A 14,790-nucleotide genomic window follows, 5' to 3' on the forward strand; every position below is an offset into this window, starting at 1 on the left:
CAGATTGTGCATACCTCCCTCTAAAATACAGGTATTACCTAGGGAGACTGCCAGCATCTAACCAGGGTCTCAAACAGAGATTTGTCATGCCATTTATTAACATAATCCTTCTTTCATATCCATGTTTTCAGGTCTATTTCAAATAGACAATTTGTGGGCCCCAGATTTGCATTACGGGATTGGTTTGTTCACCAACTCTAGCTAGAACAGCCAAGAATGAGAGATCATTGGAGTCAGTCTGAAAATCTCTAGAGAGCCATGTTGCCCATTCCTGACCTAGAATATTCAGTATGTCAAAACAATAGGATGTGAGTAGTTTAAGGACAGATTGGAACATTCCTAAGAGTTAGAAGGCTGCACCTGCTGTTATTACAAAAAGCAAGACTGCAGAATGGAAGGGAGGTAACCATTTTACTCTGTATTTAAAATCCCTTTGCGTTATTGCGACTTTTTGGCGTCTTATGTTCGTTCCTTCAGGAAAAATATATAAAGGAATCCCGTAGCAAGCACCTTTCAGACTGAGGTGCTTTCACCTGACAAAGCTGACTGAGGTCTGCAAAAGCCGATGCAACAGACTTCATTTTCTCAATTTCAAAGGTGCTACAGAATTCCCTTGCAACTTTTTGATGCTGAAACAGACTGACACGAGCTACGTCTGTGCTACTAAAAGCTGCCACTCCTGAGAACCACCAATAGAAGTTTCCCATACTGGACAGAAATCACAGTAAAACCATTATTGATAAGCCCACCTGAGTTTGTTTGTTAACATGCACATTTTATTTCATGAAGCAAACAGTCACGATTTTAATAAGTTATGAGATACAATATTACAATCCTGCATTTATTCCAGTTTATTTTGCTTTTACTTAATAGTTTACAATGTTGTGAGTATTTCACATTAAGGCACACAGCACAGTTAAAATCCTGTTACTTTATTTCCCCTCCAAGAAGCTGTGCTTAACTTAGTTCACTGATATACAAACTACAAAAATAAAGTTGACCCAGGAGAATTTTTTACTAAACAGGGAAAGGAACTAAGTCACTTGCAATTAAGTCTTTTCCTCCATTGACCACCATGTAAAGCTGAGAAAATTCTGCTTAAAAAAATGGAAAATTTGTATAACCATTGAAATAGATACTTGAGACCTTTTTTGACATTCTGAATGTTAGAACAGCTATGTACTCATATCCTTCTGCCAAAACAAAGAAGGGGATTCAACATCTGTGCATGAACTTCTTAATTTGACTTATTAACTAACCCAAAAACATCCAGAGTCCTTTAATGGTTAACTGCTGAGATTCATTTTCACATAGCCATTACTTGATATTATGATGCTTGAATCCCAATATACTTTTTTACTGGACTGGACTAAGCACCTGTGGAAATTAAGAATTTTTTCAATACAGCCAATCTGCGTTTCCTGAACATTCAATGGGCAGAAACAGTCAGCAATCCTTTGCAGTAAGACTTATTGCAGGTTGTATTGAGGGCATCACAACTGATCTTGAGCACTCAGCAAGGTGCATCCCTCTGTGTGAGAACGTCACCCTAATTTGGCATCCAGTCAAGAACCATCATAATTAAAAGCAAGCCACCACCATAAGAACAATAATAAAGGCTTCTGGAAACAGCCCAAGGCCCTCTTTTGAGTCCCTTTAAGGAAAAAAAGGCAAACAGTTCTAATTTCCTCCAAATGTAAACAGCCAAGCATCCTGTAAAACCTTTTAGTGTTCGGCTGTAACATGATTTTGAATTTTCATTATCAGGTACTAAAAAAACAAGTCAAGTATACAAAGGCACGTTAAGTACCACTTTAACCTCATTTCTTTACAGATGAACCTTTAACTGGCAAATGCCAACGTGATATTCTACAACTAAATGAAATGTTTCCAGTCTAAAAACACCCATCGCAAGTCAGTAGTTTAAGATACCCAATCATCCAAGACAAATTCCAGTTTGTAAAATCTAAAATCCACAAAACAAAAAGACAGCATATCCTTCAGTATTACATGATTTTGTACTGATTCAGAAAGGTAGAGTTGGAACGTGACCAAAGGAGCACACTGGATAGCAGTGATACGTAAGACAATAGAAAGGGGTACTTTAAACACAATGAATTTAATAGGGGGAACATTAAAAATGTGCATTACATTTCTTGTAGGAGCGCTCACAGTATTGCAATGTACAATTTCATTTGTAGAAAGTAGTATCTTTTGAAAAGAGGTGAACTTAGGGAACAGTAACATGGAACGGGCTTCCGGGAATGTGTTCTTCACCCCATTTTACAGCCAGAATGTAGTCACCCTTCTCCTTCACAACGTATGTTACATTGTACTGGTGGTTTCCCAAGTGTTTCACAGATACTTCTTCACAAGGTGTTGTTGGTCCATGAACTCCAACCAACAACATATTTGAACCTAAGACAGAAGGAGAAGGTTAGCACTACCATAACAACAGAAAACACTGGCTCTGAAATTAAACAATTTAGGAACTCAATAAATATTAAGTGTTTTAATATGTCTACGTCGGTGATTCCCAACGTGTGGGCCGTGAGACCTAAATAAGGTCCACGGCTCTAGATTAAATATGGGCAAACAGATGGCGACTACTGGATGGCATATGTTTTGTATCAGAAAGTAGAGCTGATGTGGTCTATCCAATGCAATTTTATGAATCAGCACCCCAAATAATCAAACCGAATCTAAAGTTGACCAAAAACTGATTCGTAACCCTTTTGGTATTAATATTGGAGAGTGGTCCCTGCTCAAAGTAGTCCCTGGTTTTTAAAAAAGGGCTGGGAACCACTGCTCCATGTAATGTATAATTAGTGTATGTATGTATGTATGTATGTATGTATGTATGTGTGTGTGTGCATGTTTGTATAGACACATTATACAGCCAAGATATATAGGCAAAGACACACACCAGGTTCTAAACTAAACTTCCAGTATTTTGTTCCCACAGCAGTCTGTTCATTTACTTCCTTGCTGCATGCAATGAGTGACTTGATATTCCACTATCAATAGCAATTCACGCATTTTTTTTTACCTGTGACATAAATGCCCTAATGGTTTTCTTAATCCTCAAGACTTACAACAGAAGTGAAAATTTCAGGTCTGGTCGCTAAATTGGTAAGACACTCACACCCTTTCTAGAAGGGCAAATTACCTGCTTTGCTGCCATCAACGGAGAAAGAATTTTTCTGGCCCACAAAAGCTCTAGAAAGCCCTGCCCCTCTGGAGGTGACTTTGCTTGCATCAGATGAAGATTTGGGAATGGCACTGTAGCAGGTATCAGTTGTGGACCTGGTGACAGACTCCACCATGATAGAAGACATTTCATTTGAGACGCCTGGGCTAACCAATCGCTGACCTTAAAAAAGGAAATGAAATGAATTAAAGCTCAGCCTAGCAATATACCTACACCTTTGTTTGAAGTCAATATTAACAGAATTGTCTGCTATTTGAAACAAGTCAATGATGCTGAACCCCCATCTTCTTCACTTTGAACCTCTTCCCTCCCAAACAATGCAGTGAGATCAAAAGTCAATTTTAAGGACCAGCTCACTTCTCTTACCTGTCACTTTTGCCTTGAAAGGGCTACCAGCTATGTGATTAGGGCCTCCATATTTAACTCCAATTAAGTAGTTTCCTGGAGCCATAGGAGTGTACATGACATTGTAGCCCTCTGGAGCTTCCTGGCAATCCATTTTCACCTTCGATGGGCCCTCAATGGTAACAGCAAGGGTACCTGGGCCAGCTTTGGTGGTGTCTATAGTAAACATAGACTGCAATCCTGGAAAGAAAAATACACATTTTTAAACGTAATACTACTTTTGTCTTCAATTTTGGTTTGTATTTAAGTGTACAGACAGGGATTTCAATGGCTTGCAAATATTTTTTCCCAAAAACCAACCCAATAATTTTACCAATTTATATAAGGGACATAATTTTACTATGCCATTGTATATAATGGGAATTGAGCATCCATGGATATTGGTGTCCTGAACCAAATCCCAGCATATACCAAGGGCACACTATACTTCTGACTGAATATTACTGTAAACTACTTCAGAGTCTATTATTGGGAAGAAATATGGGCTCTAAATCAAATAAATAAATATTAAATATATGGGGGAAAACCAAAAAGTTCCAAAATTCAGCACACACCACCTTACTTTTAATGTACATTTTAATGTAAGGTGACACATTTGTGAAATATGTGCCACATATGCAGGATCATGAATAACTGTAGTTCTTCAGTGTCTATACAGAAATATGTTTTTGCCACATCCTCTATCATTTATTGATAATGAGAACCTGAACCTCTTGAAAATGACAATCAAGAGTATCAGACTAGGCCCTTCCAAGTGTTGTGCCCTGTCACAGGAATGCACGTGCAAAGTGGAATCATATCTATTTGTACTGTCTGAATCATGCCAATCACAAGTTTCTTGATGGCACTACAAATGTGCTTGCAAAACCTATTTCACACTTCCAACTGTTGTTAGACAAAAATGTGAAGGGAAGAACAAAACAAAACTGGATGCATTTGTATAAAAAAAACCTCTTCTTTTAAACGTAATGGTTACATAGAACCCTGCTACAGAGCCAATAACACCCCAAAAGCTAATTAGCGATGATGGTCAATCAATACTTTGCTAGTCAACTGACATGAGAGAAGCCTCCCCGCAGGACAGTAACAAATCCTCTAGGAAATGTCTTCGTGGACAGCTGATTCTCTCCCACTAGAAGCAACTTGCAGCACCTCAATTTGCTCCTGACATAATAAATAAACTGACAACTGATATTTCCTTCATCAGTTGTTTCAATCAATGATAATTTCTTCAATGCCCATAGAGAAAGCAAGGAATGAGCACCAATGCCATCATTTAATACAAGACTAGAGAATCCTTGTCCTGCCAAGCATTTCAAAGTCTCACTGTCCCCTTTCATTGGCCATGCCAAGGGGGGCAGATGTGGTTGTGGGCCAGAATATCCAGAGACAAAAGTTCACCACTCTGGCTTTAAAATATCTTTTTGAAGAAAGCCAATACACTCAAGACAATTTTGTCCTTCAGCAACCATTTAACCAAGTACTAAAGCAGAATGCTACACCTCATAGAAATTGTTCAGATAGATTTGGCATCTAATTCTAAAGTTGCCTCGACATTGGTTTTTTCCTGCTTCATAGTTCAAATAAAAAAACTCAGGCTAGCTAAATACAAGGAATGCAGATTTCCTGGAAAAGAACTCTTCGGTATTCTAATGTCATAAGAAGATGGGGAAAAGGTTTACCTGTTGTGCCACTCTCAAGGCCTGGGCCATAGGCAGTAACAAGAGCTGGGCTTTCGACCTGACCTGGTTCTCCAACTCTGACTTTGAAAGGACTGCCTACAACATGGCTCCCGTTGAACTTCACATCAATAGAATGAATACCATTTTCACGTGGGATGAACCGTACAGCGTATTTATCTGTAAAACATATATAACATTGTTATTTAGAACTTGCCAATAAGATAGTGCACTTGTCAACCTAAACTACACAATAGCCTTTTATGCTCATATGTCGGGGACAGAATGCTTCTGACCCTAAGAATCTGCTGTCTGAGGTTTGAACTTTATTGTGCTTAATGGCCTGACCAGCCTGCCCTCGCAGAGGACATGCACCAGAATTTGAGTTGGCATATTTAAACCAGGCTTTGCCTCTTCACTTTCAACTACAATAAAGTTGATTTGTTTCCAAGAAACAAAAACTATTGGTAGAAACTCAAGACCAATCTTCCTTGAACAACAGTTGTACATGTTCACTGAGAACCAAATTTCTTTATTCCACAATAAACATTAGTACAGTTGTCCCTCCACATTTGCCTATTTCACTTATGTGGATTTGATTATTCATGGCTTTGAATAATATGTTCTCTTTAAAAAAAATACTCTAGGTCCTGCTCAGGCCCCTATTGCACAACTGAATATGATCCCACATTTTCAGCTTTGAGCTGAAATATATGACAGTGTGGACTCAGATAACCCAGTTCAAAGCAGATATTGTGGGATTTTCTGCCTTGATATTCTGAATTATATGGCTGTGTGGAAGGGCCACTTGGGGTCAACTTCTGCCACAGAGTTACACTGGAGGATCTAGTTTCCAAGAGAGAGCACTTTTCTACGCACTTATAGATCCTCCATGATTTTTTTTTATCAAATTCCAGTGAAGGTTGACCACAGAGTTCCACTGGTGGGCCTAGAGATACCTAGAGAGGTTTTCTCTCAGGTTTAAAAAAATTATTCACTTTTTCTCATTTTTGCAACAGTCCTATGCACCTAACCCCAAGGGAATGTGAAGGGCAGATTGTATGCTAAGGTATGTATTTCAGTGAGCCAGCACAGGTTAGTGATTTGAGTGAATTCGGAGTCTGAAGGTCCTTTCACAATGCCCTTTATCCCAGGATCTGATCCCAGATTATCCACTTTAAACTGGAATATATGAGTCTCCATTGCCATCATACTCTAATGGCCATATACAAAGGAGACATCTTGCCAAGATATTCCTAGAATAGGATTGACTTACGATGACATTGACATAAAAGCAACAACAAATATATCTTGCTGTACAAAATGTATCACTGGCCTGATGGTTGTTCTGGAAACATAGCTAATATTTTCCAAGAGATGCAAGCCCCACTGGCATTATCACAATCATAGAATCATAGAGTTGGAAGAGACCTTGTGGGCCATCCAGTCCAACCCCCTGCCAAGAAGAAGGAAAATTCCATTCAAAGCACCCTTGGCAGATGGCCATCAAGCTTCTGTTTAAAAGCCTCCAAAAAAAGAGCCTCCACCACACTCCGGGGCAGACAGTTCCACTGCTGAACAGCTCTCACAGTCAGGAAGTTCTTCCTATTGTTCAGCTGGAATCTCCTTTCTTGTAGTTCGAAGCCATTGTTCTGCGCCCTAGTCTCTATGGCAGCAGAAAACAAGAGGATACATGGCTATCATGTCTCTTCTCAGCCTTCTCTTCTTCAGGTTAAATGTGCCCAGCTTTTTAAGCCACTCCTCATAGGTCTTGTTCTCCAGACCCTTGATCATTTTAGTCGCCCTCGTCTGGACACATTCCAGCTTGTCAAAATCTCCCTTCAGTTGTGGCACCCAGAATTGGACATAATATTTCAGGTGTGGTCTAACCAAGGCAGAATAGAGGGGTAGAATGACTTCCCTGGATCTAGACACTATACCCCTATTGATGCAGGCCAAAATCCCATTGGCTTTTTTTTTTGCTGCCACATGACATTGTTGGCTCATGTTAACTTGTTGTCCACGAGGACTCCAAGATCTTTTTCACACGTACTGCTCTCAAGCCATGTGCCCCCCATTCTACGCAAGAAAGTAAAGACACTGTTGGAATCAATCTGCAAGTTGTACTAAAAACAAGAAGGGACACAGTGTGGCAGAATGGAAAGTGGCTTCAGCTAACATACTGCTGGTCACAATATTTTACCTTCTGCTGCATCCAATATACAGACCAATGGCAAAGTGAAGAAGTTGTGATATGGCTTTCTATAAAACAGCACATCCCAATAGGCCATCAATGTATCTGTAACCTTTCTCAGCTAGATGGGAACCTATATGCACTAGCATACTTTGCCTTTGCAAAAGATTCGGGGATAAAATGACAAACAGAAGTTGGTTCTACTCAAGCATTTGAAGCAAGGAAATAATTTCCAACTTCTTATGAAGTACAGCTTCTAGAATTTGGGCTCCAAAATAACTGCCTAATTTCCACTGAACATGTTTCTTTATTGGTATGTGGTGACATTTTGTGAAGATTTATGCATGCTGGAATGCTGCAATACTTAACACATTCTATGGTTTCACCTGGTTTTCGTGCTTCCTTACCTTGCTCCAGTTCAGAAACATGACACTCTTCTACAGCTCCAATTGGGCTGTGCACTTTAGCATCAATCTTGCCCTTTGCCCCATTAAGTCTAATTGCGAAGGCTGCTGGCTGGTTAACTTTCAACCCAGACTCCTAAGAATGCAACATTGAGATTATCACAGTCTGACATTTCGATTGCAAGGAAAACAGTCTGCAACAGTCCATAATTCAGTGTCTCTGAAGGCAAGAGAAGCATTGTACCATTCCATCTAAAAAATCACCACAGAACTAAGATGAAATATATAGTAGGACCATATCTCCTTTTAATAAAAGGACCGTGTCATCGAAAAATGCATAAATTCTGCTCTTCGCAGAAGCATCTCTGGACAGGGACTTAAGTGCCCCATCCTTATACATATGAAGGACTTACTCAGTGGGTAACCCTCAACCCTCACAAACCATTTTTCTCTCTAGAAAGAAAAAATGCGATTTTCCCTTGAAAAGCTAAAAATAATCCCTTAAAGAAAACATAAGACTTCTGAAAAGCCTTTCTAAAAATGTTCCACAGGTTTTAAAAATCACACTCTCAAAATCCCAAAGCCCACAGGTGACATTTTGGTAACAGTGAAGGAGGAACCAGAAGCGTATCTGAAATGCTGCTCAGTATTGAACATTACCTAGAATCATAGAGTTGGAAGAGACCTTGTGGCCCATTCAGTCCAACCCCGTCAAGAAGCAGCAAAATCGCATTCAAAGCACCCCTGAGAGATGGCCACCCAGCCTCTGTTTAAAAGCCTCCAAAGAAGGGGCCTTCCATCACATTCTGGGGCAGAGAGTTCCACTGCTGAACAACTCTTAAAGTTAAGAAGTTATTCTTAATGTTCAGGTGGAATCTCCTTTCCTGTAATTTGAAGCTATTGTTCCGCGTCCTAGTTTCCAGGGCGGCAGAAAACAAGCTTGCTCCCTCCTCCCTATGACTTCCCCTCACACATTTATACATAGCCATCATGCCTCCTCCTCTCAGCCTTCTCTTCTGCAGGCCAGCTCTTTAAACCACTCTTCATAGAGCTTGTTATCCAGACCCTTGGTCATTTCAGTCGCCCTCCTGTGGACACATTCCAGCTTCCCAAACTCCCTTAAATTGCGGTACCCAGAATTGGATGTGTGTGTGTGTACATATACACAGAAACAGTCCCAGGTAATATGCCTATGTGTTTCCTGTCTTTAACTATTGGGAAAATCAAGTTATATCACCAGGGGTGTTAGAGCACAACGTTTTGCTTTAGTACATAGCTTACCTGCAATTCCATTCACAGTTTTACCCTCAAGAGAGAAATAAATTGGAATGAGCAAAAGCTTAAAACCAAAACTGGACACTAAACATCATCAAGCAGCTTATGGAGTAAAGAACAATAGCCTGTTTCTGGAAAAGGATCACATCTCTTCCCCCACCCTTGTGCTCATCAATTTTATTTCCCTCTTCAGGGTTAAAATCATGTGACAACACACATTCTGTCAGGAGTCTTTAAATGAAACACAAGAAAAACATCAGTACCACAGCGGCTAATTAGCGTCCTTGTAACTCCTTGTTTCAGTGGAAATTTGGCTAAAGAACTGGACTGGACTGACAGTCAGGGGCCAGTGCACAAAAGCACAGGTCCTGTGTGACTATGTAATCTAACTACCTATCAGTCCCACCTTCAAGATGAAGGAAAGCGAACACATGGTAGCAGGACCTGGCTGAAACAAAGTCTCTCATCCAAAGTCATTACAATCTAGGTATAGGACAGGTCTAAAATGTTACTTGCATCAAGCTATCTGCTAACCACACAAATATAAAAATAATGGGCTACACAGAGTCTCAAATTTTGAAAGGCCTGGCATTCAAATTACTTTTGGCAGCTACTAAAAACAATTCAAACCACAAACCTGTGGTTTTGTGACACCTGCACAAGTGTGAATTACTACTTTGTGCTTGTCCCCTGAATCCAATCTCTTCAGTCAAGTTCATTATTAGAACCTAGCAACATGCTTCAATATTGGTCCAAGATCCTATCTCAGTGTAGTTATGCTGGAGATGGACAGGAAGTGGCAGCAACTGACTCTGAGCGGCTATTTCATGAGGACCCAGCTTCTGGTGTGTTGTGGCAATTCTCCACACCAGCTCTCCCATAGTGTCTCAGCTCCGAAGACCCTGGATGTCAAGCAGTCAGGAAAGAGACACCTCAGAGTGAGGGGTCTTCTCCCATCAGCATTGCTCTCCCACTTGGGTGAACACAAGACTTCTTCCATGCCTTGCCTGCATATGAATAATAAGGCTACATCTGCAATCGTTAAAGGCAACTGGCCATGGTTATTTCTGATTGCTGCCAAATATAGTCTTACAGACCTAAACTGAACTACTTAAACAGGTAATGTAATATTAATTTTATGAGCTACTGGAAAATATAGCAATGGGGTTTCTTTTTTCCCGAACAAGTGTACTATGAAACACTGATTTATGTCAGGAGCTGTCCCCTATTGAAAAGGCCTGACTGCCTGCCAAGGATTTCGTCCTAAGAAATTCTGCTACTGAGTGTAAGAGCCTGAGAACAAGGATGAAATCAGCCTGTGGTAAGCTGCATAGATATTTCCTTGTGTCTCACCTGAAGGCTCATAACAGTGAGCCTACGCGCATCATCTGAAGGAGCTATCACAGGAACCAAGTAGGGGCTCTCAGGAATATGCTCATCATTGAATTTGACGGACACCTCGTAGTTACCTGAAAAACACAAGAACTTCATTCAGCAAACAAGGAATGAAAAAGTGTGCTGCAAATTATTAATATTTCAGGTCATTAATAAATTTTATACCAGGTTCTTGAGCAGTATATGATACACCACAAGAGCCATCCTTATGATCTTCAAAAGTGATTTCTGCTTTGCTTGGGCCTTCTACAGCAATAGAAAGCCCTCCAGCTCCAGCTTCTCTTGTCCATATGCTGAATTCAGCTGTAAACAAGAGACAACAGTAAGAAACAGACACATGATCTTCTAGTCACTTTCTTGTAACAAGTAGGATAACATGCCCAACATGCATTGCAACAGATGTGACGAGACTTACCATCAACCAAAGATGGTAAACCATACTAATCCTGGTTTGTAGTCTTGTATCAAGATCCTATATGACATGGCATAGCGTAACAGTTCTACATGTAGGATAACACTATAGCTAGCCATTCAACACCTCCCTAGATTTACTGTTGAGCCACTGTAGTCTCTCACTATGGCCATTCCATAGCTGGTGGGAAATCAGAGAAACATTTGGCTAGGTCCCACTAGTCAGAGACATAAAGATAATGTCATTTGATGAGTTCTACCAAGATTCTCCAAATGTCTTAAGATATGATAAAATCGTTTCATGTCTGATTATAGGGATGCTTTTCTGGTTCTACTTCAACTCATTCTCCACCAGCCATGGAATATCTGCTAAAGGATGTACTAGCTCAACACAGGGAGGGAGGAAATGCCAATATCCACAATAAACAAAACAAAAAAGACATAGACATAAGTTAGGCTTATGTCACTAACAGACACCAATCATTATTCCCCACTGCATAACAATGACAAATTCTTGTCATGTACTGTATGTAGAAGACATATCAGCAGCAGTCTTACCTGGGATGCCTGCCTCTGCTCTTTCAAGTCCTGGCCCACCAGCTCTGACTTTATGAGCTCCTCCTTCACCAAGTGGCCCAACAGTGAATTGGAACGGACTGCCTGGCACATGCTGCCCTCTGTATTTCACATCAACGGTATGGACTCCCATTTCTTGTGGCACAAAGCGGACACAGTATGTGTTTTTATCATGCTCTACAATTTCTGCGTCTGTAGTTCTCCCTGATGGGCTAGTTACCCTAGCGGACATGTCACCAATATCAATTTCTAAAAAGAAAGGAAAAGAGTCTGGTGTTAATGGGGAGGATTTTTTTTTTTACATGCTGCACTGAATGGTGCAAAATATCAAGAATCATGCAATGTGGGACTCCATTCACAATGACTGATTCTAGAGCATCCTATGGATAGATTCACAATATTGAAGTTCTATTCCAGGTTAATTTAAATGACTTCTAAGTGAGAATACTGACTAGGGACAAAGTGCTTACAGAGTGCATGCAAGCTTTAAAAATACAAAATAAAGTTTCATATGTAAAATTCATATATGTATCCACTCCACCAGATTTATATACCAGAACAGAATAATATTGTATGGATAAACAACCAAGAGTTTGCTCAAAACCATCGAATACCGGTGAACTCTCTCTACAAAGTCACCACTTAATGATGTTCAAAAAGCTGATAGGTTTTTGCATAACTCCCGAAAGGAGCTGTTTTTCTGCTAACAATGAGCAGGGACAAGCAGCATCGCTCAAATGTTTTTAGCAGGAAATTTCTTTTTGAATCCCATCATACATTTTTGTAACACTGACTGCAATAGAAAAATATGGGATTTGATAGTGGCCTAAAATATTAAGCCTTATCCTTTTAAAGAATGGGATTTAAAGGAACATGTGGAAAACAGACTCCATGACAGCATTAGACCCAAAATGGGAAAAAATATTCAAAGATTTTACATTTTAGCCTGTTCCCGTTTTGAAGGCTCACTCTATCCCCTAAAGAATATAAGCCTACAAGCATTTGACTATATTCCTACTTACACAGATGGTTTTTATTACCAGAGAGAAAAAATGCTTGTATTTATAACATTATTAGCTGAATATGAGATTTAGCCTCCAAGCACTTTGGAAAGAAAACAGCCATTTTTCTCCTATCAGTTGAGAATTACATACAAGACACAGTCTTTGCAACAAATACTAAGTGACACATTTACCATTCATGGGGGCATAAAGCAAATTTTATTGTAATATATAGGCTGTATATACAGAACAACCTCAATACTACACATACCCACAATCCCTACAAATCCATGCATATAATACTTGTGCAGATCCCAAAAACAGACTGATTGGAAACTTTCTCTTCTGGTATTAGCTGGGACATCAGTAAAAATGGGACACAGCCGTTCTCTCAACTGCGTCTGGCAGTTTTCCTCCTGCTCAGCACACAGGAAAGTGGGACTGAATTGGTAGGAAAGATAGGACAGTCTCTCCAGACATACAGCCATCTGGAACCATGTAACTATAAGGTGGCAACAGAGGAAGAGAAGAGAACAGAGGAAGAGAAAGGAACAGAAGACAGGAAGAGTAAGCTTTGATTAGAGTAGCAGAGAAAGGAAGGAAAGAAAGTGGCACAATATATAGTAAAAGGGAACAGCAGCATGCTGAAGGATAACATCTAATTCAAATATTTGAAGTAGACTGTGTGATCTTTCAATGAGGAGAATATGTTCTCACAAAGTTTTTAGCGAGTTAGTTGACAAAGGCAAGTTAAAAAGCCAGGCAAGTTTTACTACTGTGTCTTTTTTCCCAGTTGGATCCACATAAAAAAGAGAGGGTAAATAATACCTTGCTATACTAGCAATTTTCCACTCTTTCACACAAAAAATGGACCAAAAAACCTGTTTGGATTACTGTAACCCACTCTCTATGGGGCTACCTGAAGCCAGTTATAGGGAGCGCATAACTCCCTAGCTGAAACAGCTTCAATGGTTATTATTCCATAACCAAGCAAAATTCAAATGGCTGGCGATATCCTATAATGCCTCATATCAGAAAGACTGTATCTCCCTACACAAACCGACCCAAGCATTATGGTCTTCAGCATAGGGCTTTCTCTTAGTCCCATCAATTTCACAAGTAGAGTTGATGAGGACCTGGAGAAAGCCTTCTCAGTGGCTGCTTCCAGGCCAAGGAACTCAGTTGCTCCTTACTCATTCTCCTTCTGTTGGCATCAAAGACTCTTCAATTTTAAAAATCCTTCAGTTTTTAATTAATTGTGGTAGTGCAATGGGTAGGTTTTAAAGTATTCTTTAATTGTTTTCAACTAATATTCTTAATTGGTTCATATGTAATACTTTAAAATATTTCAGAATTGTTTTTATTGTATTGTTCAATTTATGGTTTGAGCCACTTCAGGTTCCTTATGGAAGAAGAAAAGCATAATATAATCTAAACAAATAGGCAGAGGGCAACAAGAATCAACACTGTTCTAATGTCTGCAGTTACAGTGTTGTTTAATTCTAAAAGACACTCCATTATAATTTTGGGTTGCTAGACAAAACACTGCACTTTTCTAAATCTAAATTGAAAGTCAAGTCTCTCTGGGAGGGCTGAGAAAACTGACAAGTGACTGCGTGCACCCCATGCTGGAAACAAAAAGAAAAACTAGGGGTTTTTTTAGTGATTGGCAATATTTAGATCTTCCAGTTTCTGAAGACAACCATTCTAGGAAGAAAGATGGGACAGAGGTTGTATAAATAAATCCAAACAACTAACTAAACCAAACATAGAGACTTCTTTGTTCATGCTCCAGTGGAAATTAATATAGCAGAGAATGAAAAATGAAGTCCTGTATGTTTTGCATAGCCCACCTTTCAATCAGATAGCATTAAACCATACCAGAGACTGACATTTACCTGGAATCTTTAAGTTGAGATCACACAAGCTTCCAACGGTGGCCACAGACGGAGCCCTTCGTGCACGGGTGATGCTTTCCTTCACTCTTCCTTCACCACTTACTTTAACTGTGAATGGACTCCCTTTAATGAGTACAAACAAGATCACACTGAGTTGCATTTCTCAGAGGAGAAGTAAACAAGATGTATATATAGGCAAACGAGAATTTTTGATAAGTATACTAGTTGCAAAAAGTTATTTTCACAGTGGCTTAAAATTCTTTTCCACTCAGCAAGACTGGATCTCTTCATTTGAACACAGACAAAAAGTAGGAGACAAGTCAACAGTCATGGCGAGTTTT

The 14,790-nt window shown here is 39.7% G+C and overlaps 1 protein-coding gene across 4 annotated transcripts in view; it reads right to left on the reverse strand.

Moving 5' to 3' along the window:
* Positions 1-754: 754 nt before the first annotated feature.
* Positions 755-14,790, reverse strand: part of FLNB (filamin B) — a 106,022-nt gene continuing 91,986 nt past the window's right edge. For all 4 annotated transcript variants that reach the window (XM_060766148.2, XM_060766147.2, XM_067463515.1 and 1 more), the window contains 9 exons: positions 14,450-14,572; positions 11,533-11,799; positions 10,729-10,866; positions 10,522-10,637; positions 7,897-8,029; positions 5,299-5,475; positions 3,578-3,796; positions 3,170-3,373; positions 755-2,418 (listed from right to left, as the gene is read on the reverse strand). In XM_060766148.2, coding sequence (XP_060622131.2) covers positions 2,231-2,418; positions 3,170-3,373; positions 3,578-3,796; positions 5,299-5,475; positions 7,897-8,029; positions 10,522-10,637; positions 10,729-10,866; positions 11,533-11,799; positions 14,450-14,572 — 1,565 coding nt within the window. In that variant the 3' untranslated portion in view covers positions 755-2,230. The remainder of the gene's footprint in view (positions 2,419-3,169; positions 3,374-3,577; positions 3,797-5,298; positions 5,476-7,896; positions 8,030-10,521; positions 10,638-10,728; positions 10,867-11,532; positions 11,800-14,449; positions 14,573-14,790) is intronic.

This window comes from Anolis sagrei, chromosome 2 (genome assembly GCF_037176765.1).
Source record: "Anolis sagrei isolate rAnoSag1 chromosome 2, rAnoSag1.mat, whole genome shotgun sequence".
NCBI classification, from domain to species: Eukaryota; Metazoa; Chordata; class Lepidosauria; order Squamata; family Dactyloidae; genus Anolis; species Anolis sagrei.